Below are 26,518 nucleotides of genomic sequence, written 5' to 3' on the forward strand. Positions count from 1 at the left end.
AATAGTCTAATGTGAAATGCTTGCGAATGCAGCAAAACTGGGCGTTTTCTGCCTTTTCAAACTAGAAGGCCCCAGTTCTGCATCCAAATCATACACACTGATCTCATTTGTATATTTTACTCCTTTGTATCGTTATGCATTGGGGGTGAGGTGGGGGAAGAGCGAGAAGGTGTACAAGGTACTGAAGTTGTGTCCTGTCCCGTCCCCCCCGCAGCAAACACAAATTCAGCCACCCCACTGACCCCTTCACTGTCACCTGGCATTACCCTTATAGCTTGAAATCACCCAATGTGTTTTAGATGACAGCTAGCATGTCAAAGTGCAAGAGATAAATAAGTACCGCTACGGCGGGAAGGTAAACGGCATTTCCGTGCACTGCTCTGGTTTGCCAGGAGCGGCTTAGTCATGCCGGCCACATGACCCGGAAGCTGTATGCCGGCTCCCTTGGCCAGTAAAGCGAGATGAGCACCGCAACCCCAGAGTCAGACACGACTGGACCTAATGATCAGGGGCCCCTTTACCTTTTAAGATAGCCAAGAAGCAGGATTTTGCACAAGTTTCTATCCTCTTGCAGAATCTTAACACACATCCAACCCTGGCAATGGCAAGGGCGAATCTCCAGCACTTAAACCTTTGCTACTGCTGCCCTGCCAGGCTGCAATGTTTAGGTTGAGTCCTGAGATGAATAAATTAAAATCCTTTAAATCATGCATATAGTGTAGGTGGTTATAAGCATTGAGATCACATGCACTATCTTGAATGGTGTATTTTCTCACACACAGAATAAATGCTACTTCTAAGATGTTGCTACAGCATAATATATTTATTTCATTTCTATACCGCTTTATATTTTTAAGAAAAATAAAGTGGTTTATAGAACATTCAAACATCAAACATCAATAAATCAATTTGAAGAAAGTCAGATATATACAGTCAAAGCAACATAATATAATTAACAGAAAATTAAAATATTAAAGATGAAACAAAGGTCAACTACAGAATACAGAATCTAACATAAAGTTAACAAAAAAACACATTAAAACATTTCAAAATAAAACATTGCTAAGTGAAGTCAAATATAAAATGCACATTTAAAACAGCATAATTGACGAGAATAAAATATCACAAGCATGGCCCGGCTGTTTGGCAGGCACAAAAAGATGGGGCAAAAGAATCCAATAATTGGGATTTGTTGTTGGGCACAGTGGTGTCCCTCTTGTCTCCCAGGAGCCTCTTTAGTGGGGCTGGTGAGTGTGGGCCCCGCCCCCTAGGCCAGGTGGAAAGGGCCTTGCAGGGAGCGGCCTTCACGCCCCACAGCCAAGTATAATGCGCACACATTACTAAAAGCGAAGGAATTACGCTTTGTGGTTCTTTGGCCCATGTAGTCCAGCATCCTGTTCTCCCAGTGGCCAACCCAGGTGGGCAGCCTGCAAGCAGACCCAGAGAAGAACAACACCAGCTCTCCCCACCTGTACTTCCCCATAACTGGCATTCCAGGTAGAACATAGCCGTCATGGCCTGGAACCACAGAGAGCTCTATGAATTCGTTTAATCTTTTAAACCCATCCAAGTTGATGGCCATTCCAAATTTTGTGGGAGTGAATTCCATAGTTTTAACTCTGCTGTGTGAAAAAGGATTTCCTTTTGTCTGTCATACTCATCCAACATACATTCAGCTTCATTGCATGTCCACAAGTTCTAGTGTCATGATTTGGGGGGGGGATCCTTCTTGAGCCACTGTCTTCCTACCATGCATAATGTTTTATACCTCTAACAAGTCTCCTCTTAGTCACCTCTAAAAAGCTCCCAAAATTGTAACCTCAAAAGAGAATTGCTTCAACTGCTGGATCATTTTGGTTGCCCTCTTATGAGCAGGCATTTGAGCCTCTGCCTTAAGTGCATCAACCAATTTAGGACACCCTTTGGTCTTTCACAGGAAGGCATTTGTAAAAGGCATCTTGCAAAACTGAGCTCTCTAGCCAATCTAAGGCAGTGGTGGAGAGGCTTCGGTCCAGTTAAGGCTGTTGGACTCCAACTGCCATCAGCTCCAGGCAGCGTGGCCAGTGACCAGGGGTGATGGAGTGGTAGTTCAGAACATTGTTGGCTGCCTTTCTGTCAACGCACATCTGTTGTCTATCCAACCTGGCATTGTCTACACTGGCCGGCAGCAGCTAGCTCTGCAGCATTTCAGGCAAGAGTCTTTCCCAGCCCTATATGGAAATTCTAGAGGTTGAATGCAATGCAAAATGGATGTCCCACCACTGAGCTAGGGGTCCTTCCATCACTTGGAGGGCCACAGGTACCAACCCTTGGTCTAAGGCGTGAAGCATCTTTGTCACGTGAGGAACAGGAACATATAGAGAGGCAGGGAGATCCATCCACTTTCATTTTCCTCCAAAGCTGAATACACCAGCATCCAAGGGGGGGGGGCTTTGGGGAGGGTGTGAGCTTCTTATTGTTGTTGTCTTTATTTCACAACCTCCCATAGAGGATGCTGGAGGGAGGGAGGGACACACACACACACACCACACACAGAGAGAGAGAGAGAGAGAGAGAGAGAGAGAGAGAGAGAGGAGAGAGAGAGAGAGAGAGAGAATCTTGCTATCCTGCTGCCCTCCAGATGTTTTGGACTACAACTCCTCAACTCTGCTGACAGGAGGCTGATAGGCGTTGTAGATCAAAACAGCTGGAGGGCACCAGGTTAGCAAAGGCATACATGATATGCCGTCCATCAGACTGGGTTGCCCCAGCCACTCTAGGCAGCTTCCAGCAAATGAAAATATCAGTCACAGTAAAACACCAAAGATTATAAGTTTCCCTATACAGGGCTGCTTTCAGATGTCTACTAAAAGTCACATAGTTGTTAATTTCCTTGACATCTGATGGGAGGGCGTTCCACAGGGTGAACACGACTACAGAGAAGGCCCTCTGCCTGGCTCCCTGTTACCTCACCTCTTGTCCGGGCTGAATAATGGGGTGGTGAGGCTCCTTCAGGTATACAGAGCAAAAGACATTTAGGGCTTTAAAGGTCAGCACCAACAATTTGAATTGTGCTTGGAAACGTACTGGGAACCAATGTATGATTTGGGTGGCCACTCCCAGTCACCTGTCTAGCTGCCACATCCTGGGTTAGTTGTAGTTTCCGAGTGACCTTCAAAGGTAGCCCCATGTAAAGCACATTGTAGTAGTCCAAGCGGGAGATAACCAGAGCATGCACCACTCTGGCGAGACACTCTGAGGGCAGGTAGGGTCTCAGCTGGTGTACCAGATGGAGCTGGTAAACAGCTGCCTTGGACACAAAAATGACCTGCGCCTCCAAAATGACCCCCAGGCTGCATACCTTGTCCTTCAGGAGCACAGTTACCCCATTCAGGACCAGGGAGTCCCCCACAGCTGCCCATTCCATGTCCCACAGAAACAGTACTTCTGTCTTGTTGTGGTTCAACCTCAATCCATTGACCATCATCCACCCTGCAACCACCTCCAGACACCCACACAGGACATTAATCTCCTTCACTGGTCTCCGATTTAAATGAGAGGTAGAGCTGGGTATCAATCACATACTGGTGAACCTGAAACCCAACTGGAAGGGGTCCAAATAGCCCGCGTCATACGGCATGCCTGGAGTTGTTCCGCAACCACCATCTCAGTCACCTTGCCCAAGAATGAAAGATTTGAGACTGGGCAATAATTTGACATAGTGACTGGGTCCAAATATTTTTTTAAGACGTGTTTTGATAACCACCTCTTTATGTCTGCTAATAAGACCAGGCAGACTACCTGCAAGAGGTCCCAGGCTCAGTCCCCAATGGCATCTTAAGTCAGGCTGGAAAATACTCCCAGTCTGAAGCCCTGGAGAGCCACTGTGCCCAGCTGGTGTAGGCAGTACTGAGGGAGATGGACTAGTGGTCTGGCTCAGTATTAAGGCAGCTCCCTATGTCCATAAGTGATCATGGATTATAGCCACATTGAGTCACATTGCAGTGGCGGGTGGTGATGGAGGCGGCGGCAAAGTAATTAGAACCATAGAAATGGAGAATTGGAAGGGACCATGAGGGTCATCTAGTCCAACCCCTTTGTCTGGATACTGTTTACACTACACAAACACCACTGTTTGTGCTGTCCATTGTAGTTAAGGGTGGGGGCTCCCTCCCAAATACCTAGTTTTAGCATGTGGTCATTCCATAGAAATGGAATATTCCATACTTTCTATTTCATAGAAATATAAATTCCATACTTTGGCCACCTCATGAGAAGAGAAAAGACCCTGATGTTGGGAAGCTGGAGGGCACAGAAGGGGATGACAGAGGATGAGATGGTTGGACAGTGTTCTCAAAGCGACTAGCATGAGTTTGGCCAAACCACGGGAGGCAGTGGAGGATAGGCGTGCCTGGCGTGCTCTGGTCCATGGGGTCACGAAGAGTCGGACACGACTGAATGACTGAACACAACAACAATCATTCCATAGAGGGAACTGCAGCCAATATCTGCTCTGGTTTGTATCGCTGAACCTGTCGGATATACCTGTTAGCAAAACATGATCTTGCTGCATTCAACACATGTTTCTGATGGATGCAGGGTGGGGTGGGGTGGGGTGGGAGATGATACCCAATGGGGAACAACTGTAGCCCTACACCACTCATTAATCCTAACCTACATGTCAAATGGTCAGAGAGAAGGAGAGCTGTGGTGCAACAGCATTTTGAGAGGAGGAGGAGGAGGAGGAGGAGGAGGAGGAGGAGGAGGAGGAGAAGAAGAGAAGAAGAAGAAGAAGAAGAAAGAAGAAGAAGAAGAAGAAGAAGACGAAGAAGAAGAAGAAGAAGAAGAAGAAGAAGAAGAAGAAGAAGAGTTTGTATTTTATATCCTGCTTTATCCCTACCCAAAGGAGTCTCCAAGTCACATTCTCCTTTTCCCTTCCTCCCCCACAACAAACCCTCTGTGAGGTGAGTGGAGCTGAGAGACTTCAGAGAAGTGCGACTAGCCCAAGGTCACCCAGCAGCTGCAGGTGGAGCGGAGACGCGAACCCGGTTCACCAGATTACGAGTCCACCGCTCTTAACCACTACACCACACAGGCTCTCAGAGCCCCAGGGTTCCCATCCAGGGAAAAAAAGTTCCACAATAGGGCTGGATAGGGCTTTCTGATTGGGTAGAGGAGAGTCAGGTAGTAGTGAGAAGGGGATACAGAATTCCTTGTAGCCATTGGTAGAATGCCCTTGAACACCTCCAGAAACCCAAATTGCACATGAGAAACTAGGAACTGTCCTACTGCCTGCAAGTGAATGCCATGGTTTTTTAAACTTGTTTTGTGACCTGTTTTGAGGTCCCCAAAACCAAAAGGCAGCAAATAAATGCTCAGTAGATAAAGGTGGAGTGAGATCACGGGCCCCCAATTCGAAAAGTATCAGGAAGCAGGGGTGGAGAGGCAGACCCCCGTCTGAGGTCTTTCAGCACCGTGGCAAGTCAGAAGAGGCAAGGGCAGACCAGTGACAGACTCTGTCTGCACAAAGATGCAGCCATGGAGGAAGGTGGGCAGCTGGTGGGTCTCAGTTTCTCTTTTGTTGTTGCCAGCCTAATGTGTTTTTGAGGTTTTTGGTGCAGCATCAGCGTCAGACTCTGGAGCAGCCTCCAAAATGACTTCCTCTCTCTTGCACTGGCCAATTTGGGTGTCAAGCTCAATCAGGGTGATTATCCATCGCCGGCGCTCCATCTTCTCATGTTACTTCCCTAGGCCTGACTCTGCAGAGAAGCCCCAGCGAGGACCTTGCGCCACAGAGGTGATCAAATTTCTAAGCAGGCCCTCTTTGGATGCGGCTGCCAAGAGGCCAAGGTGACGGGCGGATGGGATAATTTGCTTTAATGCTGCCAGGGAGGCTCAGATGGGCTGGTGCCCAAAGCAGAGACGGGTGCCAAGTCTAGGCAACGAAGCAGTCAACAGCCAGCTCTCCCTCCCTCTGCACAGTTGATGGTGTGGCTCAACTTCACTGCCATGTGCAAATCCTGCCATGCATCTTCATTCATTAGCCAAGGACACAGTACTTCAGGTTCTCTGCTGGCATCAGACATTTGGGTTTGTCCCAGAATTCAGCATCCTAAGAAGTGTGCATGCACACGAAAGCTCATACCAAGAACAAACTTAGTTGGTCTCTAAGGTGCTACTTGGGACCCAGGTGGCGCTGTGGGTTAAACCACAGACTCTAGGGGCTTGCTGATCAGAAGGTCGGCGGTTTGAATCCCTGCCATGGGTGAGCTCCCATTGCTCGGTCCCAGCTCCTTCCCCCCTAGCAGTTTGAAAGCACCTCAAAGGACAAGTAGACAAATAGGGACCGCTCCAGCAGGAAGGTCAACGGCGTTTCCCGTGCGCTGCTCTGGTTCGCCAGAAGCGGCTTTGTCACGCTGGCCACATGACCCGGATGTTGTCTGCGGACAAACGCCGGCTCCCTTGGCCTATAGAGCGAGATGAGCGCCGCAACCCCAGAGTCGGACACGACTGGACCTGATGGTCAGGGGTCTCTTTACCTTTACTTTAAGGTGCTACTGGAAGGATTTTTTTATTTTTTAGTTTTGACTATGGCAGACCAACACGGCTACCTACCTGTAACTGAGAATTTGAGTTTGTTGTGAAAAGAACAGGATTCTAGTCATGACGGTAGAAATTTGGTGAAATGAAATAATAATAATAATTATCATTTAATAATTTACAACCATAATTTAAAACATACAAAAAGTTAAAACCACAGTACATGTGGTGGGGGTGTAAATATACAATTCTTTTTGGCAAAGGGTGTTTAAGGAGATAACAGAAATCACAGGGTTAAAGTTGACTGAAAGTCCAGACGTAGCATTGTTATCAATTATGATGGGCTGGTGTTATGAAGGACCTGTTCATATTTATTGATAACTGCACAAATTATTATAGCCAGGAAGTGAAAGAGGCAAGCAGAATATAAAAATGGAAGAATGGTATGAAGAGGTGTGGGATATAGCTATTAACGATAAATTAACATATGCCATCTTAAGGAGAAATGATTTTGTAGAATTACTGGCCGAGTGGAGCCCGGGCGTCCAGCTTCCGGTTCATGTGGCCAGCATGACTAAGCTGCTTCTGGTGAACCAGAGCAGTGCACGGAAATGCCTTACCTTCCCACTGGAGAGGTACCTATTTATCTACTTGCGCTTTGACGTGCTTTTGAACTGCTAGGTGGGCAGGAGCTGGGGATCGAGCCATAGCTGTCAGCTTTTCCCTTTTCTCTTGCGAGGAATCCTATTCGGAATAAGGGAATTTCCCTTTTTAAAAAAAGGAGGGGGGAGTTGACAGCTATGGACCCCATCATTGCGGGGATTCGAACTGCCAACCTTCTGATCAGCAAGCCTAGCCTCAGTGGTTTTAACCCACAGCGCCACCCGCAGAATAGAGTGTGCTATTACTTCTGTTGAGGCAGCCAGAATAGCATTAGCCCACCTGCCACGCCCCCCCCCAATATTCAAGTTGGCACTTAAAATAATGGATCAAATAGTAAATAAAATCCTAGCTCCAAAAGTCTTTCCCCCCCCCAGCCCCCAGCCCCCAGCCCCAGCCCCCTAACCCTCTCCGCATTCCCAAGCCAGTAGGCGCTACTTCTGTTCCGCGCACTCTGAGTAGCTCAAGTTCCGAGCCCTGCTGGAATATCCACCGTCCTGGTCCTTCTCTCTCCTTCCCGCTGCTCTCTCGCCGCCCCCGTCTAGCTTCAGGAAAGAAAGGAAGGAGGACAGGAGCGGAGAGCGTCCTAGGGGTTTTTTTTGCTTTTTTTTTTTTAAAGAAGGAACATTAAAGTTGTTTCAGCAGCCGCCTCGGGTGAGTCACGTCTGGGCGGCCGCTGCGGAGGGGAGCTCCCCTCCTCGCGTGCCCCCAACTACCCGCCCCCGTCCATGTTTCTGGAAGAATGAGACCTCCACCCCCCAGTCCGAGGCCAGCAGTCGCGGACCGAGGTGAGACATGGCATTGTGGGGAGGGGGGGGCAGAAAAAGCGGAGAAGCGGAGAAGAGCCCTTCTGTGCATGTGGAGGGAGGGGGGGCGAGAGGGCCTCCCGTTGCCCCGTGCAAACTCTAGAGAGGAGAGCGGGGTGGGCAAATGAATCTCCTGAAGTGGGGGAGAAAAACGTGCCACCCTGATTTGGAGGTGGGGTCGTAGTTTTGAGAACCTGGTCCCCAATCCCTCAAGCAAGGAGGAGCCAGTCGTCCCCCCCACCACTGACACCTTGGCTCGCTTGGAATGGGGGGACTGAGAGATTGCCCCCCCGACCCACAAAAAAGGAGCATACAAGGATAAAAGAGGCCTAACTGCAACCCCCCGCCTTCTACGTCTTTGACAGAGGAGGGAAAACTCCCCAGCTTCTATTGAGGAGGACAGATGTGACCTCACCCCCCCCCCGCCCCCGATTGAAGTGCCACCCTAACCCCTTCCCTGCCTTTTGCGGGGGTGGGGAGAGAGATTGTGAGATCCCCTCGTTGATCTCCCAGGTGACTATATCTCCCCATCTCCTTTCCTGGGGGGCATGTTTCGAGACATTCCTTCTGCTTTTAGTGCCTTGGGAGGATGGTGTCCTCGATAGCAAAAGGGCCTCCTTACGAGTAAATTGCCCTCTGGAAGCCTCCTTGGTGGTGGTGGTGGTGGTAGTAGCGTATTGTGGAGGAGAGTGTTGGTTGGAGAAATGATGGAATATTTCGGGTAGGGACAGAGGAAGGAAGGAGAGTCTTCTCACGGGTTTCTTGTGGTGGGGTGGTAGAGATCGCCTCCTCCCTCTTTCTGCTGCGCGCGGGTGGGGGGGTCTCAGTTCTGTGGTGCTCTGGGAGAGGGAGGAGAAAGTGCGACTGCGGTGTGGGGGGGGGAGAGAAGAGCAGGAAAGGGGCAGGCAAGCGCTGCTTTTGCGCAGCCCACCCGACGGCGAGGCTGATTGATAAGCGCTGCCTTTCTGGCTGGGCGTCCGGCGCTAATTGCAGGCGCCTTCGGGGCGGCGTAGGGAGGAGGACGGGCGCGGACGCGGCTGCCAGCAGCAGCTTTGGCGAGGCAAAGCGTGCCTGGAGCGCAGCGATACCTCGAGAGCCGCTTTTCAAAGCCACCCCCTTCTCTCCTTCCTCCCCCCCCCGCAAATTGCTCCATTAACAAGCCCTACCGCCTCTACCTTTCTTCTTTTCCTTCTCTCTCTCTCTCTCTCGGCTCTCTCTCTCTCTCTCTCTCTCTCTCCCTCCCTCACTCCCTCTCCCTCTTTTTTTGATCGACGCCGTTCTATGGCCACTACAAAGTTGAGGTTTATTGTCTGAGCGGGCTTATATAGAGTGGGGGGGGGGGGCATGAAGCCCCGCACTAGAGCCTTTCCGCCGGTTTCAGAAGCAGCAGCCAGCAGCAGCAACAGCAAGGAACATCTCCACCGCGCGCCCTTGACGAATGGTAAGCCTGCTTCCGACGGGGAGGACGAGGCCGCAGCTGGCTGAGAAATGGGAAAAGGAAGGGAAGAGAAGAGAAGGAAGGAAGGAAGGAAGGAAGGAAGGAAGGAAGGAAGGAAGAAGAAGCAGGAGGGGAGCGCCTGGTCCCCCGCCTCTCAGGGAGCCCTGGGCTGATGGGTGCTGTCGGGCTCCCGCCGAGCTGCGCCGCCCGTCTAACGCTTCTTGCTTTTCTCTCGCTCTCCGCAGGCCCAGCCGGACGGGGAAGCGCTCCCGGGCGCCCTGGATAAAGAGGAGGCGCGCTCGGGCGCCAGCACGCCCTCCACACCCTCCGTCTGCTCCCCCACCGTCCTCCGCCTCCTCCTCCTTGCCGTTGGGGGCCAAGAACGTCTGCTCCAGTTGCGGCCTGGAGATTGTGGACCGGTACCTGCTCAAGGTAAAGGGGAGCCGCGCAGGGGGGAATGGTTGGAGGGCAGGTGTGTTGTGGGGTAGAGGCAGTGATGCGAACAGGGGTTTCACACGCCAGCCCCCTCAGCCCTCATCTCGGGTCCCCTTTGCCTCCTCTCCTCGCAGGTGAAACAACCTCACCTGGCACGTGCGTTGCCTGGAATGCTCAGTGTGCCGGACCTCGCTTCGCCCAGCAAAACAGCTGCTACGTCAAGAACAAAGAAATCTTCTGCAAAATGGACTATTTCAGGTAGGCTCCAGGAGGCCCCGGGGATGGACTGAACTGTGGGACTCAGGGAGGGCGAATCCGAGCGATTCCGCTTGCTTTGGAATTTCCTGGTTGCTGGATCAGCATGTTCTGGAAAGGTCTCCTGAACGCCCGGATCACTTTTAAAGTAATGGTTTCATATGCAGCGCACCGAAGTTTACTTGGAGGAACTGGAGGTGGGCCCCGAGCTTTGAAGAGAAATTATCTCAGCTTTGGAGATTGGAAGAGAATGGGAGTCTTGGGTTTCTTGTGTTGTTTGGCCCCGTAGCGTTCACTTCATATTCAATTTGCGGGATGCGGCTCATGATGCATTCACTGGTACCTAAAGGAGGACTCGAACTGAACGTGTGAACAAAGCATTAACTCAGGTGCGCATTGTTCAATCTTCGGGTCTTTGCGCACCAAACCTTGGCAAAGTGCGTGGAGGCCGACCCCTGTATATTATATTTAGGCGCGCGCACCCCAGATAGGGCAGGATTCCGAAGTTGCTTGATTTGATTTATACTGGTTCTTAATCCTGATTAATTAATCCGATTATAATTTTTTTTAAAAAGTAAACTTTAAAACAGGCGTCCCAATCTGAAACCAGTTCCTTCCTTTGAAAACGAAGTCCCGCTCGATTCCTGGCAAGGCGGAAACTCCGGAGCGGAGGCGGGCGTTCGTTTTGGTTTGGAGCTGCCCGCCTCCAACATCCTTTTCCGAGGGGGGCAGCTCTGCAGGTCGGAAGCGGGTGCGCTTTGACAGCGGATTCAGAAAAGTTCTGGAGCCTCTCCACTTTTTGGCCTTATTCGGATTCAGCGCTCGGATTGTCTCCAGGTGTGTCGTTGTCTGCCCCGGCCAGAGATTTGGAGTGAGCGAAGCGGGCAGCTTCACTTTCCCGTAGAAAAGGGGGGGGTGCAGCTAAATCCGAAGCGTCCTTCTTGAAGGGACAGTGAGCTAGGGTTTTATGGGGGTCCCCCCCTAAAAATAGATAAAGCGGAGAGACACCCCTCCAAGAGGTTGAATACGGGTAGGTTATTCTGGGGAAGTAGGGGAAAATTCGAATTATACCTAGGGCACCTGAGTGCTTCCCAGGACTGTTCCGTGAACAGGCTGACCCCCGAGAGGCGAGCACTGGGGGTGGGGTGCGTCCAGATTCGTTGACGGGGTTTATCCTCCCTTTCGCAGAAATTTACTGAGGAGACTGAATAATCAAGGTGCGGGGGGTGGGCGCAGGGTCTCTGGGTCAGGGCCATCCCTTGCTCGCGGGTGAAGCCCCTTTCTTAGGGCTGCAGAACAGGCTTCCGCGGAAGAGACTTCCAGCGAGGTTGATCCGGTGCCTCTCAGTCCAGTGCTGGAGTGGACGGGCCTCTGGGGCAATATGGGCGGAGCAGGAAATCTCCTGCAGCGGTGAAGCCAGCCAAGGCCAAAGGACAACAACGCCTCGCTTCCTCCCTCCCCCCCCCACGCACCCCTGTCTCGACCGTTTCTCTGTAGCTGAGAGAAGGACCCGCTCAAATAGTTTTTGTGAGGTTTTGGGTTGGGTGTGTGTTGTTGTTTGTTTTTAAAAACTACGTGCCTTTACCTAGTTTGGATTTGACGGGTCGCTCGGCGCGTTTGGAAAAGGCCATTCATGCCCTCCCTCCCTCCGCTTCTATCAAACTGACCTACCCTTCCGTACTCGTGGGTTGCTTTATAAACTACGGTTTTTTGAGAGGATAAATGAGATTAGGAGGGCTGGGCGATGTTCGGCAGGGACACGGGCGCCTTCTGGAGTAAAGAGGAAAACGGCCGGCGCCTTTGCTTCGGCGCCCGGGACCCCTCGTGCTAAAGAGAGGAAGGGAGGCGTCGCCCCAGTGGCCCAGAATGCTCTGAAGCCGGAGCCCTTCGATGGCACTTGCTGAAATAACAATAGTAATAGCAATAATAGTAATAGTAATAGTAATAGTAATAATAATAATAATAATAATAATAATAATAATAATAATAATAACACCTATTCGGCTATAAAGCGGGATATATTTCAAATAAACATAAGAACAAACTAGCGCCCGCTGGATCAGGCCAATGGCCCGTCTGATATCTTTCAAAGTGTCCTTAAAATGCCCTTTCAAACAAACAAAACGGAATAAAGTCTTCTAGCCTACCCAATCTTGCGCGCCGCTTCAAGGTAGCCAGGGAGCGTTGCAAACTATTGTGGTTTGCTTTCCTTTGCTTTTCCAAATAATGGTCAGCGAATTTTGTGACTTACTCCAGGATCTGGTGGCGGCGGACCCACCCAAGGAAATCCGAACTCCGGGGTTTGACGGCGCTGCCTGGATGGATCAAAAAGGAACCTGGGATTGCTGGACTCACGAGGGGAAGGCTCTTCCCATGGAATCGGGCCCTCCTAAAAGAAAGTCCCTCTTTGTCCATTCCATGGATTGGGACCCCGTTCTCTCCTCGACGCCCTCCCGGCCTGCCGTCGAGGAGGTTCGAGGCGGGCAAACCCTTTTCTGGGGGCAACTGCTTCGGAAAAGGGGAGAGGAGAGCTCGCCCTCTCGCAAGGCGCTGCCCCCCCTAATGCACCTTGAGGCGGCCGCGTAGCGCCAGGTTTCCTCGAGGGACCAAGGCCCCCTGGACGGGCGCGTTGGGAGTCACCTTTTCCGGAAGGGGAAATACAAAGCAGGCGAGCTCTGTTGGAGAGCGCGCTGCTGAAATCACAGCGCTGCGGAGATTTTTAAACCTTTCCTTACCATGACACCTAACCGAAAATAGTAGTGGGAGTAACAGTTGTTTTGTTTTATTGTTGTTCCCACCGTAGTTATTATATCCACTGAAATGAATGGACGTGGCTAACGGGTTTCAGTTGTTCGAGCGGAGCAGAACAACTTCTATGCAGTTGCTTTTCCTGTGACCATTATTTTGTATTCAACGAATTTCTACTCAAAATGCAACCGCTGAGCCCTTAGTAAGGTCCATTCATATAAGTGGGTCTACTCTGAGTATGACTAGGACCGATTGCAACTTATTTGCTACTGTTAATAATACAACACCAACATCTAGACAAATTCTCGGGTTTTCGAAGTTCTCCTTCCAGCTGCTTTCCCTAAAATAAAGCCTAGTCGAGTTCCCTGGGACGTACTTATGCACGAGTGGATGGATCGGGGTCTTCATCCCAACGTCCTTCTCAGTCTTCGGCATTTGCCACCCGCCCTCGCCCCCCCCTCCCCCTCCCCGCCCCCCGCTGTCGCGTGTCTGGAATCCACGCCACGGGACAACCGCCCGCGTTATAGCATTGCCCCGGATTCCAAAAGAAAGAGAACTCCGCAAACCGAAGATGCCCGGAAAACGGGGTAGGGAGAACCAGAACCGGAAAAGAAAGGAAAAACAAGAAAGAGGAAGCTAGGAATCGTTACGATTTTGTGTTTGCAAACAAGCCCTGTTGTGGCGAGATTTCGAGCCGAAATGGGTTCGAAGTGACTCCCGTTTGCTATTTACACAGCGCAAGTGCTTTCGATTTTTAAAAACTCATACTAGCTAGGGTGATAAATATGTGACGGTTTAGGGGGTTTAGGAGATCTCCCCAAGCCGAGGCGGCGGGCGGCGGGAAGATGGTGCTAAAATGTTTGGAGTGAGTTAAGGAACCTGAAGAAATGCGTCCCATTCCAAGGCTTCTCCCGCCGCCCCGCTTGCCTGCCTTGCAGGGGAGGGGGGCTGACCTCGCCTGGCTGGGACGGTGTCTGCCCACCCGCAGTGGGGGGTAGCCTACCATGAATCCCCTCTCTCTCTCCCAGTAAAGGAACTTGCAATGAGGGTCGCGCCTGGAGGCTTGGTTCTGCGTTCCCGCAGGCGAGAGCTGCGGGCGAGCAGCCTCTTCGGGGCGGAGGTCGGCTCTCCTTTCCAATCTGGCTCTTTCCTTATCTCTAGATACTTGCGCCGCGGTCCCGGCCAGGGATTTTATGAGAGACAAAGGGGATCTTAAGGCTGCGATCATGTAAGGTTCACTCCCTCTACCTGGGAGTAAATCTCACCGGGTACCGGGGAGTCGCCTATAAGTAAAACCTGCGCGGGATTTGCGCTGTAAGGCTGTAAATTGTCGGGGTGTAGAGCGGGAAAATGCACCATGGAGCGCAGTGGCTCTTGCTCCCGAGCAACCGCACCGAGAATCGCGCTGCGGGAAACGGAACATTCTTAAATTCAAGCGGTATGCGGAAAGAGATTTGCTCTTGAAAATACATAAATTTTAATAGAGGGAGCGGAGAGATTTGGTAAAAGTGAAAACCATGCTTTGTTCTTTGAAACACTGCGCATCAGAGGGCGGCGAGCAGGTTTGAAAATCTCAGGTGATGCTCAGCCTCCGCCAACTCCGCTCGGGTCTTGGGCTTCGCCTTCATCACCTGACATTTTCCGGGACGCCAAAATCCACGCCACATCTTGACTAAATGTGTCCCCTCCTCCCCACCCCAAAATAAAAGGTGTAAATCAAAATCGAGGTCTTGACAAGTTTTGGGGGGTATTATTTGGACGCTAAGCACCCGCCCCCCCCCCCGAAAAACGATATCCTTCTGAAGCAAACTCTGATTGAGGCTCGTGCCGGGTGTCTCTGATGGAGATTGCAGAGAGGGAGGGTTGTGATTATTCTCGCAGGAGAGGGGGCTTTTTTTTTTTTTTTAGAACTGTGATTGAACTTCAAAGACAGAACAAAAGTCAGTTAAACCCACAGCACTCATTTTCCAGTTATTTAATACATAATTTATTTTTACTTTTAGCAACCAAAGGAACTGTTATTTCCTACTGCTGCCATTCCTCGCTTTCCTGCAATAAACTGAGAGATCCACATCTACTGGTGAATCCAGAATATGTTCATCATAATTATAATTTGAAATTCTTGCTGTGTTATCAAAGAAGTTAAAAATGGAAACACTGAATTAAAATGACCGTTCACTTACTTACACACATACTTACTAAGACCTAATGGCCCATATATATATTATCAGAGCAGTATAATACTTGTTATTTTCCCCATTTTAATATGCACCTTTCTGAGTTAAGATGATGCATGGAATGTGCTGTACACTTTGTATTTACATTTATATATACTACTCGCACACACACACCTCCCTACCCAATGATATATATCTTGAACACCCACACATACACTCTGCATAAACTACATTTTTTTTAAAAGGTGAAAAGCAACCCTGTGGCAACTTGAAGATAACCCACTTGGGGGTAGATGTTTTCTGTTCCTTGACTATTTGCGTCAGAGCAAATCCAAGAGATGGTTACTTTCCAGCAATACACCCCCCCCTCCATCTAACCTAATCTAGTATTTTCTCTATGCTACCCAGACATTTAAAAAGTTGCATTCCACTGTCAGCTGGTGAAGTTATTTCAAAGCAGTTTTAATTTGTCACTTTCCTCTTCAGCCAGGCTCCAAATGCTGCCAACCTTCAATGCAAATTCCCTTCTGGTGTTGGAGCATGGCTTGGATCTCCTCCTTTCTTTGCTAGATGGTTTTGAAACAACCGTTTAGACCTGGCTCAGGTGAAATGCATAAGCGAGGCAAATAATTCATGCCTGGTGGCAAGAGGATGCAAGAGCGGCGCAAAGGTGTTGCCAGATGCTGCATTTTAAGTAGAAAGAGTGCTGAGCACTCCTAGGACGGTGGATGACCAGGATGGTGAGGAATGCAAGTCACCGCAAATTGCCTTTCACTCTTGGTCTACCTTGCTCAGCTTTGTCTGCATTGAGTGGCAGCTGCTCTCCAGGGTTTCAGGCAGGGTTCTCCCTCCTTCCTATGTGGAGATGCCATTGGGGATTGGGACCTTCTGCATGCAAGGCAGGCGCTCTGCCACTGGGCGAAGGCCCTTCCTTGAAAGAGCTGCAAGGGATTGGAGAGAGCTGAAGGGCAGTCAGTGAAGCGGAGGATGAGGCAGCCTTGAGAAATGGAAGGAGATGTACTTGTAGTGGGACCCTCCGCCTTGGGAGCAGGGTGGGCTCTCTGTCATTGGAGGTATCTGAACAGAAGCTGGGTGGCCAGCTGCCAGAGAGAGATGTTGCGCAATTGCACCTCTCCCATTGCAGTTCCTGTTCTGAGCGGTGGGTTGGGCTAAGCGGCCTCTGAGTTTATTTCAATTCTGTTTCCAGTATGGGTAGTCTAACACCCGAAAGCATGCAGCCCCCTAATGTTTATACCCTGACTTTCCTCAAGGCTTTGTGGTGTTCCTAGAGGGTTCAGCACGGCTGTCACCCATTGCCGGTGGGTAGTCTGCAATCTGAGCCCCACTGGCAATAACAGAACTTACTTCTGTGTAGACACATACAGAATGGCACTATTGTTCTTTCGGGTGCTTTGCATGTGCAGAGGGCCAAGACATTTTTATACGTGGTTTTTGTTTGCTTGAGATCCCTTATCTTAGGGGGTCTGACATATGTAGGAGGCTGCATCTGTTTGCGGAGGACAAAATGTTGCTGTAACTGAGCTTTTAAGATGTTAGGTTTGGTTAGATTTAAAAGATAAATAGATAATGATGCTGTTCTGTGTGTTTTAGGTGTTTAACATTTCTAATTTTATGCGATTTTGTTTATGAGATTTTGTGGTGGTTCTTTTCCCATATTTTTGGGGTTTAAAATCTTATGAGAATAAGCTGCTTAGAAGGATCTTTGTTTTTGAAAAGCAGAACCCAAGTTGAACCGCCCTGAGACCTCTGGGTATAGGGCGGTTTGTATAACACAACAACAAAACTGATGATGGAGATAATACAAGCAAGGAGAGAACTCACTTGCACCTACCAGGGCCACAATTAACGTGCAAGTTTACATGAGAGTAAGCCCCACTGAACTTCCAAGGGCTTGCTTCTGAGCAGACATTTAAAAGTTTGTGCTGGTAAGCTACTTGTTAGCTTGAAAATAAGCAAGTTCAAGTCCCATCAGTATTGTGGAACTTCCACCTGTAAAGTTCATTGTTAATCTATGGAACTCACTCCCACAGGAGGATTAGACAAATTCATGGAGGAGAAGGCTACTTGTAGCTACTTGATATGCTCTGCCTCTATGATCAGAGGCAGTGATGCTTCTCAATACCAGTTTCTGGAAACCAGGGAGTGCAGGGTGCTTCTTGTGCTCGAACCCTGTTGGTTTCCCACAGGCACCTGATGCATCATTGTGAGACGGGAAGTTGGACTAAATGGGCTACTGGCGTGATTGAGCAGGCTTTTGTTATGTTCTTAAAGGATGCCACTGTTGCTTTTACTTTGCACTTTAAAAAAAAAACACAAAAACACAATGTCCTTCCTTCTATCAGGCAGACCCTTGGGTTGACCAGTCTTTGCAACAGCTTCAATCAATCAATCAATTTTATTACAGCAAGGGCCAGCAATACAAACAACATAAGTTAAACAAAAACCAAAACCAAACAGCACACCCCCACAAGAGATCAAAATCCCAAGAGCCAGGACAAAAGATCAATGGCGCAGAAGAAGTTTATAATGTATTTTTCATTAAAGAGATTTACGTTTTTTAATAGCTAAGGTGCAAAATTTGGCCACAGCGTAGGATACTGGGCTCAGAGAGTCTTCCAAAAGGAATTTGCGTGAAATTTCGGGGCTGAATTCCAAATAATATTGCAAAGGTAAAGATTTTGATAAAAGGCGTAATATGATCGAGACCGTTCTTCACTGTAAATTCACAAAATGGGAGATGTGAGTAACAGATTCCACCTTATTGGTCATGCATGGGCATAAGCGCTCGTGAATGTGGAACCCACGGAATTTACCATCATAGTACAGCCGTAGGTAGTGCCTCAAATCGGGCTCTGGAGAATGCCCATCTATAAGATTCATAAGTAATATTAGATAAATAAGGGGCAGCTGAAAAGCTGGGCCACGATTTTAGACACCTGTAGTTCTCAGGGAGTAAAGCATCTTCTTTTTGCAATTCGATGTCAAGGAGCCTCTGAGTGACAGCTGTTTCAGGGTGGCATTCAAGAGATCTTCGGGTTTTTTAGACCAATCTGTTTGATCTTGTTAGCAATTTGCGAAAGCCAAGGTGGATAAGGGGCTGCAGCCAGGAAATGAGATAACATTCCCTTTGGGTTATAATGAATTTTCAACCAGAGGGATATTGCCTGTTCCCAGACTTTTAGTTCAGCTCTGGGAAGGCCTGCCTCTTGTCTTAGAAGTACTCTTAGGAGCGCCAAATAAGGCTCTAAGAAATTTTGATTGGACTGTTTCGAGAATCTTAAGATTGGCAGAGAGACCAATTTGTGAGCCATATAAAAGTTGGGCCAGAGATTTTGCCTGAAAGACTCTTAAAGCCATAGGAAGGAAGCCAGCACCTTTCCTTCTAAATAATCCAAGGATGGCATTTGCGCTTCTCTCTGCTGAAGTGGCTGAAGCGGTCAGATGTGCTGAAAATTTGGCATTGCAAGAGAAGGTTATGCCTAAATATTGGAAGTTCTTGATTTGATCTATGGCATTTCCCTTCATATTCCAATTGTATTTCCTGAAAGAACGGCCGAAACGAACAATTTTAGTTTTAGAAAAATTAAATTAAAATTAGATAGCGAACAGCACCTAGTCAGCGTGAGCACTCTGATTTTATCTTTAAAATATTTTTTTAATGAGTATAGAAGCTTGATAAAATTTAAGCACTCCATAGTACCTTTTAACCTTTTTAGTTTACTAATTAGGGGGAGTCCTTTAGTTATCTTGGGAGATATTTACTGACCTTGAAGCTTTATTATTATTATTATTAAAGATTTTATGGTACCAAGTAGTATAGGAAACAGTCCTACTAGAAAAATTAACCAGCAACCTAAAACTAGCACGGGACAAACAGAAGAAGACACCTTCACCCCTCGTATGGCTCCCCTTCATCACACACACAGCCCAACAAGACGATGACAACAATCTACCGATAGCATACAATCAATATGGCTAACCTGATCCAAAACACCCACCCACCCCACTCACACAGGAAACCAAAGATCACCACAGCCAACCTTGAAGCCTTGAGGTGGTGGTGTGAAGAGAGAGATGACTCAGCAACCGCGCAGCCCTGCTTATAAGAGGGAGGGGCTGGGAAACGTACCAGAGAATCAGAGGATATAGAGGAATTGATGTGCCTGCCTCTTGCCAAGCAAACGAAATTTAGTGAATTTTTCCCTGAAAAAACAATGATATTTTTAATATCCCTGTTTCAAACACCTTCTCCCCGCTAGCAGAGATGACTGACAAGGAAGCCATGCTGAAAGAATCCCCCGATAAACTGCTCACTAACCCCTCAAAGCAACAACGCCACTAAATCATAAAGGTCTAAAAAGGATACAGTCACTGGTATCCAACCGAAAGATTGCATTAGAGAATGAGAAAGCTGCCTCTCTGATATATTATTTGAACATTCGACCACTTTAGACCTAGTTGCTAAAACAGTGGACTATATCTTAAATATATGAGACATCCGAGGATCCCTAGGGAAGATTGTTTCACTTGTATCCTTAAAAGGTAATGACAGCCCTCCAGGTGCCTTACCTGAGGATAGGACTATACAAATGCCCCGAGCACCTGATTTACCTCACATAATCTCTCAGGTCGCCTGCAAACATGAGAATGAACAAATCAGGAGGAACAACACTCCATATCTTCTCATAATCTTTTTCTGCAAGCTACTAAAGTCTGCCTAACTGTTTGCCCCTTCAGAGGCCAGGGGATTAACTGGTACTCCAAGAACGATGCAAGGAGGCACCAAGCCGGACTTTTGGGGGTAAATCCTCACTCCATCGATCTGAAATATATGACACATAAGCAGCAGGTCTCATACGCAGAGAGTGCTGCTCTCCTTTGAATCCAAAAAGTTCCCTGCATTTATTATGTCTTTAAGAAGCACTTTAATCAACTTTGGAATCTTTGCCACAAGGGTTTTTACCAATACTAAGATTTGCCCTCTTTCACCTAATTGTTTGCTCAAAAAGAAAGTAGTCAAGCCTGAGGGCCCTGCAACTACCACAATTTCAACCTCTTTGGCCACAGATCTAATCAGCTGGACTGATGCCCCCCTTCCCCCACTGACGAAGGCCACCCATCTGGAGAACTCCATAGAGCATGAAATGCTTTTATCTTTCTCCCACCTGCCAAAACCTGAACGAACAGAGATAACGGAAAGACTGGACGAGTTGCTACTCTGTCTCCGTAACTCAGAGGATCATGCCCATATAAATAAGATGAACTCCTCCCCTTCTTTTGCAACAGCTTCGTAACAATAATCGTGGGAGCCTGCACAGCCCCTTGTCGATGTAATTTACAAGCTATGGAGCTTGTTTTTGAACTTAAATTTAGGTTTCCACCTTTGGAATGAAGCTTAATTAAAGTCACGAGTTGGAATATTACCACTCACTATCTGGGAGTGTTCTTTTTGTTTGAAGTTTCTTGTCCTCCCCCTATATTTAACAGCAACTAAGCTATCTTGAGTGACACAAAATATAATTTCTGAGGAAACTGATAGATCATAACAGTGAAATGAGATTTTTAGCCGGCAACTCGTCAAGGTTGTTAGGTAGTTATGTTAGGTATTTGGAGTTGTTTGTAAAGTTTGTTAAGTTAATATTTTCCTTTGGATTGGTTTATAACTTTCTGAAGTGTCTTTTGAGCAATTCTGCTCTCGAATACATTGTTTAAGTATTACTATATAATATACGCTCATCTCGTTACAGGGATCTTTCACGGTGTGGATTTTTTCTTGTAATTTGGATATTCCCGTGATTGTCTTTTTTTTTTTGCCTAGTTAGACACAAACTGAGCTTGGCAAAGAGGTGAAAGGAGTGTGCTATCTTTCTCTCTCCCCCGCCTCTCTGAGAAACCCTGTAATCAGAGGAGAAAATGTTAAATTTAGGACAATTCTGGGCACAGATGAATTGTGCTAATGAGACATAGAAAGCAAGGGAGGAGATTATTGAATTGGAAGATACATGTACCTATAGAATGTTAGGCACATACTTTTCAAATATGCAGATGTGGGAAATGTGAGTCTCTCTGTGTGTGCGCAGAACAAGCACCATGTTTTAGAAACAGCCACAAATAGATTTGACGGCAGCAGTGTTTGAACCAGATTAGCTGCACCCATGTATGCAGAGTGGAATACAAACTCACATTGAAGGCATGCATTATGGGGGTGGGGGGTGGGGAGGCATCAGTTGCTATCTGATTAAAATATGCCTTAATTATATGGATTGACTCTTCGTGCACCGCAGCCCCGTGAAGGAGGCTGGCATAAATATTCCTGCACCTCAGCTTGAGAAATTCTGTCCATGGTGTGGGCTGCTGGCAGTTTCTCAGTAGGGAATGAAATGCATTTCGGAGCATGCTTAAAGGGGGGGGGAGGCTGCTATGTGTCCTTCCAGATGTTGCCGGGACTCCATCACTCCTAGCCACCAGCCATAGTTGACTGAGGTCGCTGGGAGCCCAACAACATCTGACGGGCCACAGATTCCCCGTCCCTTTTGTAAGGCCTGACACTAACAGCAGGCAATGATGCTCTTAGCACTTGACTTAAATATGAGTGGTTTAAATTAAGCACATTCCACTGGGGTTTGAAGCCTGAATGCAGACTGCAATTTAAACCTGAAAGGAGGAAGGCCTCCCCACTGGGGTTCAGTAGGGAGCACGGTACGCACTGCAGGGTTGCTGTTTGGATGGTGTTGTTGTTTTATTTGGTTGCACACAAGCACTGCAGCCTTTGTGTCTTCACTTTCTTGCTGTGCAGTCAGGTCATTTTGGACTTGGGCTTAAGAGTCTTAGAGTCTCTTCCACGTGGCGAGCCGGGCTGGCCTGCTGCTGATTCTGCTGAGTGGGGCTCCCAGGCAGGCTGCTTCCCCAAAGGCCATATCCTGAGAACACTGGTTGCAAGTGTGTGTTGTGTCTGAAGCTTGCTGTGGCTCAGAGAAATGATCTCGGGTCTTGCTGAGAATTCATTACAGTACAGATCTGAGCCGAGGCAAATGTTGATACAGCTCATGTTTTATGTGTGATTCCAAATGTTACTTTTTCGACTTGGTAACTTTGCTTTTACCCGGTAATTACCTTTATTCTGTAGCATCCACCAATTTAGTCCTTACAATATTTACTTACACCTCAAATTTAACTTAAACATTTTTCAAAAGAGTTTTTATTATTCGTTTTATAATTACATCCTGCTTTTCCTACACAAAGTTGTACATTTCTTTCTCTGAATGTGCAGGTGATCGTATAAAAAATACAGTTTTATCTTAACTACTGTACTAAAAGCATGATCCGAAAGCTCTTGTTCATTGAAAGAATATCATTTTAAAGGTCTGACGTATTACTGGAACAGGGGAAGAAAACTAGAGTTAAAACAATGTATATAAACCTGCCCTCCCTGATTAAAATGCGCCTCCCCAAATTAATCAGTAACAGTTGATTAATCTACCAAGCAAGTCAGAAAACGCTTCCAGCCACTACTTATAGTGGTTGTGTAGAACAGTGATAAGTGTTGCAGGTCTATTCAGAAATCCTTTCTCTTCTCTCTGGTGCTGCTGGTGGGGACCCAAGCTTTCCCCGAGCCTGTTGCAGCAATGAAAAATTAATTAATACCGTTCCTTTGTTTGTACAACCATACAATCAGAGCATCTCACAGCCAGCTTGCTGCATTCCCCATATGCAAGAAATTAGCACAGTCTTGGTTGTTCCTCCGCCGCTTCCCCCTCTTTCCAAATTGGCTTTGGGACTGTTCAGACACAACTCCTCACTTGCATTTTTCAGATGCAGTTCTGCTCCGGTTGTCCCAGGCTGCATCAGAGCAATGGGGGGCGGGTGGGGCCAGTGCCAACTTGGGTGGTGTTCTCTGGGACCCACTTTATCTGCTTTGTGGCCAACGGTGGTGGTGGTGAGGTTGGCTCAGGTTCTGCATGGGGTCCATCTCTGTGTTGGATATGAAGACGAGTGAGCTGATAGTGCCAAAAGTTGGCTGTAATCATTGGACCTGGTGGTTCTTGGGAGCTTGGTAGTCAAGTGCCCTTTTGCTCCTAATCATTTGGAAATTAAAGAAAAGAACCAGGGCTTCATCCTTAATATGCTGAGTACTGCTTTAGCTCTACAAAGCTGCAGGAGGAGAAGCAGTTAACCTCCAAAGTCTGCCACATTCCAGAGCTGGGAATGGCACAATTCTGTTGGTGCAAAGTGGGTGCAAAGAGCCTGAAATAATTCAAGCAAATGAGCCAAGGTCCATGCTGAGGAGACAGGCCTCTCCTCTGCTCCATTCTTTCTCCCTCCTCGCAGGGCAGGTATCTATTACAGTGGTTCTCAAACTTCTGTTGCCTGTGGACCACTTGAAAATGGTTGGAGGTCTCAATAGACCACTTAAGCCAGTGATGGCCAAACTTGGCCTTCCAGGTGTTTTGGGACTACAACTCCCATAATCCCTAGATAACAGGACCAGTGGTCAGGGATGATGGGAATTGTAGTCCCAAAACAGCTGGAGGGCTGAGTTTGGCTATCACTGACTTAAGCCTTTTTCCTCTCTTCTCCAAATCAAAGAACACGGAGTCCCCCAAGTATCGTATTGTGATCTCTGTGTTTTAACTTGTTCATAAACCATCTAGCGTTAGGTGTGAGCAGTGAGGTGGTCAAGTTCACTGGATGACACTAAATTGGTTCAGGGTCAATAAAACAGAGCTCTGAAAGGAATGGGCAGTAAAATAGCAAATGCAATTCATTGTAAAAATTGTAAAGTGGCACAAAACCACCTTAATTGCACATATATGCTCATGGGGTATGAATTGGTGGTGATGGACCAGGAACATGACCTTGGGCTTGCTGTGGATAGCTCAACAAAGATGTCCATCCAGTGTGTGGCACCGTGAAAAACACAAATTATATGCTAGGATCATTAGGAAAGGAATTGAAAATAAAACTGGTGATACCATAATGCTATTATATAAATCTATTTTGTGAGCACATTTGGAATATTGTGTCCAGTTCTGGTCACCTCACCTCGAAAAGGATATTGTAGGGTTTGGGAAAGGTTCAGAAAAGGGCAACCAAAATGATCAGGTGGGGGTGGGGGTGGTGGTGGTGGAGGGATTTCCCCCATGGGGATAGGTTGCAGCATTTGGGAATATTTAGATTAGAGAAATACAAGTAAAGAGGTGACATGACAGAAGTTTATAAAATTCTGCATGGAAGGGAGAAAGTAGACAGAGAAAAGTTTTCATCCCTCCCTTATAACAACCATGTGAGCATCCAATGAAATTGAATGTTGGAAGGTTCAGGAAGATAAAGGAAAGTCCTTCTTCATGCAGACAGGAGTTAAACCATGAAGCTCCCTCCCCCAGGAGGCGGGGGGGGGGGGCTTTGAAAGAGGATTGGACACATTCATGGAGGAGAAGGCTATCGATGGCCACTGGCCATGCTCTGCTTCCACAATTGGCAGCTGCAATGCTTCTGAATGCCAGTTTCTGGGAAGCACAAGGGGATCCTGCTCCCTGGTTTCCTACCAGCACCTGGCTGACCACTGTGAGATCAGGATGCTTGGGCTAGATGGGCTCCCAGGATGACTTCAAAGAATGAGCAAGACACAGATGGGTCATGGTGGAATGATGCCCCCTTACCTTGCCAAGGGAGGTAGATTCCTCTGCCAGGAGAATGTTTTCAGTCCTTAGTATGGAGCTGAAGGGGAGGCAACTGTCTGCACTAGGTTTGGAGTTAGGTTCCCTCAAGTGGAATATGATGACTCCTTGCCATGTTTAGGCTGGGAGGAGGGACAGGAGTATTTCCGCTGCACAGTGGAGAATGATCACCAGTGCAAGTCACGAGAGGCAATGCACAATCCGTGGCAAACCTGTATCCCACTGTTGTTGGACTTCATTTCACAATGCCAGCCCCCCACCAGCATGGCCAAGGATTGGGGATAATGGGAGCTGTGGCTTGTCAGCATCTGGGCAGCGACATGTTCCCCTTCCCTGGTCTACGGTATGAATGAGAGCTGCTTTAAGCATCAACACTACTCACCTTTCACCCCAAGGAACCTTGGGAATTGTAGCATTTCAAAAGCTATGATTCCCAATGCTCTTTCCCAATGGCAGTGAAACAGTTTCAGGTGATGTAGCATGAGTGTGTTTTCTGAGGATCAGCTATAACCCTTATGGTTCCTCCAGGTGGGTGTCATCTAGGGAACAGGTGTGCTATCTCTCTTTGTTGGACCAAGGTTTCTTTTTTTTTTTTTTGACAAAAAAATTATTGGTTTTCCACATCCAAAAAACAAACAAAAACAAACCAAGCAAAAAACACAAATAATAACAATCACAAAGAAAAAACAAATATTACAGACAACATCAACTAAATAAAAGAAACCAAATACATACCTTGTTGGACCAAGGTTTCATTGCTACATCTATTTATTACCTATTTATCTGTCGCATTTATAGCCAACCTTTTTCTCCAAGGAGCTCAAGGTATGTAACATCAGGTTCTCCTGCTTCTCACTTAATCTCCACAGCAACCCTGTGGGGTAGGCTAGGCTGAGAGGCAGTGGCTGGCCCAAGGTCACACCCAGTGAGCTTCGTGGTGAAGTAGGGATTCGAACCCTGGTCTCCAGGTCCTAGTCTGGCACTCTGGCTTTTGATTCACTGTCCCAGGGGATTCACCTTCTTGAGGCTACTGTTTCAGCATTTCAGTCCTGAAAGGTAGTGTGACCTACTGGGCTGGAGATCAGGGTTGGTGGTATTGGATGAGAAAGTTGTGCCAGCTTTTGCCGTAAGAGGTGAGCAGGAGGAGCCCAAGGCACTGGCAGCTTCTTTACTCTGTGTTTCTCTCTCCTTGCAGTCGGTTTGGTACAAAATTGCGCCCGCTGCGGGGGCAGATCTATGCCAGCGACTGGGTCAGTAGAGCCCGAGGCAACGCCTACCACCTGGCCTGCTTTGCTTGCTTCTCCTGCAAACGGCAGCTGCAACTGGAGAGGAGTTTGGCCTGGTGGAGGAGAAAGTCCTGTGCCGGATTCACTACGACACCATGATCGAGAACCTCAAGCGCGCGGCAGAGAACGGTAGGTGGACCCCCCCTCCCTCCCTCCCGGGACGCCTGCTCACCCCCCCTCTGTGAGACGGTAGGAGGTGTGATTCCTTCCCCTCAAACCCTGGACTTCTCCTGGTTGATGTTCTCGATAGAAAAGCGTGAGGTGCATGCCCTCCACTCAGCTGCACACAGGAGAACTCAGCAGAGCGGAAAGGTGTTGCTTTCCTGAAATTGGCCTCCATGTGTTTCTAGGTGTTGAATATTCTCCAGGTACATGCTAGAAATTGCCAGAAGTTTACCAAATACTTGATTGTCACCTATTTTGTTGTTGTTGTTGTTCTGTTATTCATGCTTGGCAATATCTGATGGTCAGCAGGCGATGGCATTCAGTTATCGGA

The 26,518-nt window shown here is 47.9% G+C and overlaps 1 protein-coding gene across 1 annotated transcript in view; it reads left to right on the plus strand.

The window, feature by feature from the left end:
• Positions 1–9,996: 9,996 nt before the first annotated feature.
• The window catches only part of LHX6 (LIM homeobox 6), a 37,645-nt gene continuing 21,123 nt past the window's right edge, over positions 9,997–26,518 (plus strand). Inside the window, 3 exon segments of the mRNA XM_033138058.1 lie at positions 9,997–10,116; positions 25,932–26,053; positions 26,056–26,151. Of these exon segments, the coding sequence (XP_032993949.1) occupies positions 10,103–10,116; positions 25,932–26,053; positions 26,056–26,151 (232 nt within the window). The 5' untranslated portion in view covers positions 9,997–10,102.

This window comes from Lacerta agilis, chromosome Z, assembly GCF_009819535.1.
Source record: "Lacerta agilis isolate rLacAgi1 chromosome Z, rLacAgi1.pri, whole genome shotgun sequence".
NCBI classification, from domain to species: Eukaryota; Metazoa; Chordata; class Lepidosauria; order Squamata; family Lacertidae; genus Lacerta; species Lacerta agilis.